The 6,005-nt window shown below is 38.8% G+C and overlaps 1 protein-coding gene across 1 annotated transcript; it reads left to right on the top strand.

Annotated features, from left to right (window-relative positions):
- Window positions 1–331: 331 nt before the first annotated feature.
- Window positions 332–5,606, top strand: LOC124360967 (extensin-like). The gene is made up of 2 exons (XM_046815002.1): window positions 332–422; window positions 4,885–5,606. The coding sequence occupies exons 1-2, from the start codon at window positions 332–334 to the stop codon at window positions 5,604–5,606; spliced, it is 813 nt and encodes a 270-aa protein (XP_046670958.1).
- Window positions 5,607–6,005: the final 399 nt, after the last annotated feature.

The raw sequence follows: 6,005 nt of genomic DNA, 5'->3' as shown, positions 1-6,005 counted from the left end.
CCAGCTTACACAGTCTGTCCTGGTAGGAATCAGTATAAACCAATCTAAAGAAGTAAAATACCGGGTTTAATCCTGGATGAAAAGCTCACTTGGAACTCACACATTGAAAACATAATATGCAAAGCGACAACGGCCCTTGGGGCCTGTAAGAGACTATTTGGATTTAAATGGGGATTGAAACCCAGAATGATTTGTTGGATTTACGAAACTATAATAAAACCAATGGTCCACGTATGCTGCCTTAGTGTGGTGGCCGAAAGTAGAACAAACAAGAGCTGCTGAAAGGCTACAGAGTCTTCAAAGACTAGCTTGCTCAAGCATCACGGGAGCGATGAGCTCCTGTCTAACACTAGGGATACACTCCTCTGGGGCAGGAGGTGATGAGAAAACAGCCGGTCGCAATGAAACTTCTAGGAACAAAGGTAATAAATACTACCTCCTTAGAATGCCACATGGAGATATTGTAGGTATATCCTGAGGCTGAAATGCTAACCGATGTGTCAGATGCAATGGTTAAGAAATACTCCTTTGATAACCCATATACGGTCTCTATCGAAAGTAGGGAGAAATGGATTAAAAAGGAGGCCTACCCTACAAAAGGAGTCTAGGAATATACGGACCAGGAGTTAACATGGCTGTGCCATTGGGAAGACATGCCACGGTTTTTCAGGCGGAGGTCAAGGCAATAGACTCATGTTCAAGAAGGCTTGTACAAATGAGAACAAAAGGATTAAAATACTTAATACTTTCTGATAGCTTTATAACTTTATATTCAATAATAACACAAGTCACTAATGCACGACTAGCGCCAACAACAAAAGCGATGAAAACTACGTTAAGACTATTGCAAAATTTGCCGTTCAAAGAGATGACTGGTTCATGGCGTTTGTTCGCTGTCTCTCTCGCCCAAAGCGCAGGAAGAGAGGTCTGTATTATGTTTGTCAACCCCCACGGGTCGCAGACAGACTCATCATTCCCAAAACTTACGAAAGCACGAGTCTTGTGGTTTACTGTGTCACCTGTTATAGTAATATATCACACAAATCAAAACAAAACTGAACTATGTTACATTGTTCGACTACAAGTATACTTTCAGTTTACCGCAATTTAAATTATACCTTGAATATTTGTACCAATCGGGGGTTTACAACCCCCTAACCTCCCCCCCCCCTTGATACGCCTATGCTTATTATAATACTTAAAGCGTTAATAAAAAATAATTTTTAATTTAAAACTTTAATAATATATTTATAAACACAATAATCACCTTCACCAAACCTTCCATTGCCAAACACAAACAAAAAGTAACTAAAATACAGCTGCTGGGATTTGAACTGCTGAACTTAAGACTGGAACACAAGGGTGTGGAAGTGGCGGGGTCATCATACCCCAACACATGTGCCAAGCCAGAGCGTCCATGAAGCACATGCACAGCCATCTTCTTTCTTCTCAAGTGCTGTATTTTCGTGTGCGCGCACCTGGGAACTGTCGGATCCAATTCTTGACTTCTTTGATTATTCCGTTCAGGCTGAGCTGATCTGGCAGGCTTCTTTCTGACTATCCTTACCACACTCATTTTTCATTTCGTTACTACCCTCACCTATCGGGAAAACTTCCCAAAAATCTGGCTCCAACTATACTCTATTATACTAAACCTAAATTTCTCTCTTTATCCAAGCCAAGGTGGAACAGCATATGCCGAAGGCTGCGTGATCCAAGTGTGTGCTTGGTCGTTAATATGTGAACTCTGGATACCTGGCGACCTCCAGTTTTAAACATAGCCTTCCCCAAGTAGAGCTAGACGATGCTTGAGATGACCTTTAGATCTCCACTACTACTCATGGGAAACACAATGAGTAAAGAAATACAAAAAAAATTAAACAAAGCATAAATATGCGCCTTATACAAATTAACCTTCACCATGCTAAGGGCGCAAACCCATCATCTTGGGTAGGAGGTTTGGGGGTGGGGGGGGGGGGGGGTGGGGGGGGGGGGGGGTGGGGGGGGGGGGGGGTGGGGGGGGGGGGGGGTGGGGGGGGGGGGGGGTGGGGGGGGGGGGGACTCTGAACACACGTAATTGTGTGGACTTCCTCTACATGAACGGCCGCACCACATTCAAGTTTCAAATAGGGCAGACAAAAAATAATTACTTACATTTATTTTTGGAATGTTGTTCTTTTAAATTCATCTGATTGAATTGTTTGAACACCACTATATAAAACTCAAAGATACGTTTGTTCTAGAAAAAGTTGAATTTTTAATGAACACAAGGAGTTATGTCGTTGTGTAGCGACGAACCATTGTTGTGATTAGGAAACCCGGTAGAAACGTGTACGATGTGAGATGAGATTGGAACTATTAAAGTGGCAGATACACTACGATCATCTAGCCCTCTAAAACCATCTTGATTAGTTCTACTACAGCGTCAAACTGTCAATTTGCCCTTCATAAAAAACCTCACTATTCAGTAGGGAGGTGTTTGTTCTTCTATACAAAACTTAATAGCTTTCCGTGTTATAATAATTTGGAAAGTTTATAAGACGTAGATTTATTTTAAAATTAGTTTAGTGTAAAAATATAAGTCTTTTCCACAATTTTGCATTTTTTTAAATTAGGCTTACGTGATTGTTTATTACAGAACTGCTTCTTCCGCACTCTGTTAAGGAATGACCGTGAAACGTGTTATGCGAGTTATGTGAAGCTGGCGGATCTTAGTTATTGTTTTTGTGCGAGTTAAAGAGCCACCAACTAGTGGAATCGATTGTTTGACGCTTGTTTTGATATTTTTATCATTTATTAGGCATTTATATGGGAAATATCAAAAAGACCGACTTGGAAATATCGAACCGGCGCGGCGCGGCTGGTGCACAGAGGAGACTTCAATCGCTAAAACCGGACAAGAGTTGAGAATGTTTCAATCTTGTAAGTATATCCATATTTAGCGGTATAAGTTAAAGTACATTAGTGCAAATGTATATTACAGAACTATTAAATCCTATGTAATGTGGTTTGAAAAGGAAGAAATAAGGCTACTAAATATCATATAATCAATACGAATAATTATTAAATAATTAATAAAAACGATGTTTTAATATTTGTGAACATTTTTAACTATACGTGTGAAATTAGATAGAACGATCAGTTTACCTGTAATCCATTGTTTAGAATATTATATGTATAACAACTAGAAAATAAAACTAAAATATAACATCTAAACACAACATATTTATTTACATAATCTCATTATTAGTAATTTTTCCTGTAAGAACACAGTATACGAGATATGGTAAACAACGAGTAGCTGCGTCTTATTTTTATTAATACAAACACATACTACAATGTCTATATTAATAGTAAAAACCGCAAATGTTATATAAATAAAAAAAAGGAAAACTAGTGGAAAATTTAAATTTTCTATTTAATTCCATCTCTTTTGTAGGTTTAATAAATTAAATTTATTCTTCAACTGGATAACATTCATTTTTGTTATCTTTCAGGCTCGAGTACCACAGATATATTTTCTTCTTTTCTTATTATTCCATATTGCCCGTTGGAAAGGTCAGCTACTAAGCGTCTAGTAGTCTCATCTGGACCGACCAAATATCTGTCTTTACTTTCGATACAAATATATTGATACACTCCTCCCTCAGGATGAAGGCAGCTGCACATGTCTGTTTAGTTTCTTCTGGTCAATAATCAATCTGGCGAGTTTAACAAGTAGGCAGACTGTCAGGCACCACTCCCATCGGTGACAACAGTTCTCCTCACCTACCCAAATGAGATAATTTGACGAACGAAAAGGTATTTTGAAGAATATGTTGCTATAAAAGTAATTCAGCTTACGTCATAAAAAATGAATTTAAAATAGTAATTATAACATTGCGCTTAATAATGTTTCTGAGTACTTTATTGGAAAAGCAATCACTGCATCCACGGGCAATAAAATAACGAGTTCAATGACATAAAAATCGTATTTATCCGATTGGAAATAAGGTCAGGGAGCCAGTTTGACATTACTATAAGTAATCGGACTAAACTCCGGTCTCGAGAAGTACCGTGCTCCCTTACCTTATCACAAAACAATAAACAGTTCGGAACCTCTCAATTTATGACTCGAAAATAAACATGCTATATCACACAGAGGAATATAATTTATTTAGTTACCACCTTTAGAAAACCAAATAACAAACAATAGCCTACAACGTTTTATTTTGTTTTGTTTATAATATTATTATTTGCTTGTTTATATAGAGAGATACGTATTTTATTATGTTTTCTAAGTCACTGTGACCAACAATATTATTAAACCAACGGTGGTAGTGAATACAAGGAGTCGGGAGGTAAAAGTGCATTCCTAGTGAATTAAAGGAAGATGTACATTACTCACTTAAGTACTGAGTACAAGGTGTACGCCACACCACGTCTCGCCTAACAGTCTTTGCTGAGGTTGCATGTCAATAGATTGTCAATACATTTTAAGTAAATTTAATTATTCTCGAGATGTCCTGCGACTGATAGACAGACGATCATAGAACAGAAAATATATATTTACATCCCACCGTAGTCAAAAGAGAAAGTATGTATTTTTACACATATATTATAAATAAAGCAAGTCTAATAACACCATGTTAATAAACATTTAAAATCATCGTAAGAGGAAAATTAATCATTTGTGACATTGAAAGAACTTTTTGGGGTTTACATCTGAAAATCAAATTTAGGCTACATATAATATTTTTTATTTTACCAAAACAAGGTTTAAAATAGTCCGATTTGATTTATTTTTACATATTACTAATAAGTAAAACAAAATTAATAACGCAAAGTTAATCCAAATTAAAAAATTTTGTAAGAGAAAATAATTCATATATCTGTCTCTGAAAGAACTTTCTCAGGACGCGCTTCTGAGAATCCGGGATAACACAGATCGACGCTCACCATCGCTTTACAGTGTCGCCGATACCAGTCCCTCTAGTCCCTGCTCACCATCGCTTTACAGTGTCGCCGATCTGATACCAGTCCCTCTAGTCCCTGCTCACCATCGCTTTACAGTGTTGCCGATACCAGTCCCTCTAGTCCCTGCTCACCATCGCTTTACAGTGTCGCCGATACCAGTCCCTCTAGTCCCTGCTCACCATCGCTTTACAGTGTTGCTGATACCAGTCCCTCTAGTCCCTGTTCACCATCGCTTTACAGTGTCGCCGATACCAGTCCCTCTAGTCCCTGCTCACCATCGCTTTACAGTGTTGCCGATACCAGTCCCTCTAGTCCCTGCTCACCATCGCTTTACAGTGTCGCCGATACCAGTCCCTCTAGTCCCTGCTCACCATCGCTTTACAGTGTCGCCGATACCAGTCCCTCTAGTCCCTGCTCACCATCGCTTTACAGTGTTGCCGATACCAGTCCCTCTAGTCCCTGCTCACCATCGCTTTACAGTGTTGCCGATACCAGTCCCTCTAGTCCCTGCTCACCATCGCTTTACAGTGTCGCCGATACCAGTCTCTCTAGTCCCTGCTCACCATCGCTTTACAGTGTTGCTGATACCAGTCCCTCTAGTCCCTGCTCACCATCGCTTTACAGTGTCGCCGATACCAGTCCCTCATTAAACGGCGATGTGCCAGATGAAAAGTTAAGAGTGTACCTGTTGTAAACGACGAAGTGAAGCTGAGTGATAAGACAGGGATAGAGTGAGTAAGGAAGCGTTGTCTCTGGCTTTTTAGTTTAAATATCATGGGATAAAAGTAAGTTTAACCCAAAAAACACGATCGTCATGATGAAGAGTTTTATCCTTCAAAACGTCTACTTGTTTCCAGAGTGCTTACAAACCCTTCAGGAAATTTTTTCTTAGAACATAACTCGTTTGTTTATCCAATTATACTTAATATCCACATTCCACCAGAATCTACACAATTGTTGGTCAGATTGCATCGAACTTGACCATTTAATTTATTTATACCACTTGAACGCCAGTATCCATAATCTTATATTACGAACGGAGTGTATAA

This window comes from Homalodisca vitripennis, chromosome 4 (assembly GCF_021130785.1).
Source record: "Homalodisca vitripennis isolate AUS2020 chromosome 4, UT_GWSS_2.1, whole genome shotgun sequence".
Classification (NCBI taxonomy): domain Eukaryota; kingdom Metazoa; phylum Arthropoda; class Insecta; order Hemiptera; family Cicadellidae; genus Homalodisca; species Homalodisca vitripennis.
The sequence above is the reverse complement of the archived record's forward strand: the minus strand, read 5'-3'. Positions and strand labels throughout refer to the sequence as shown.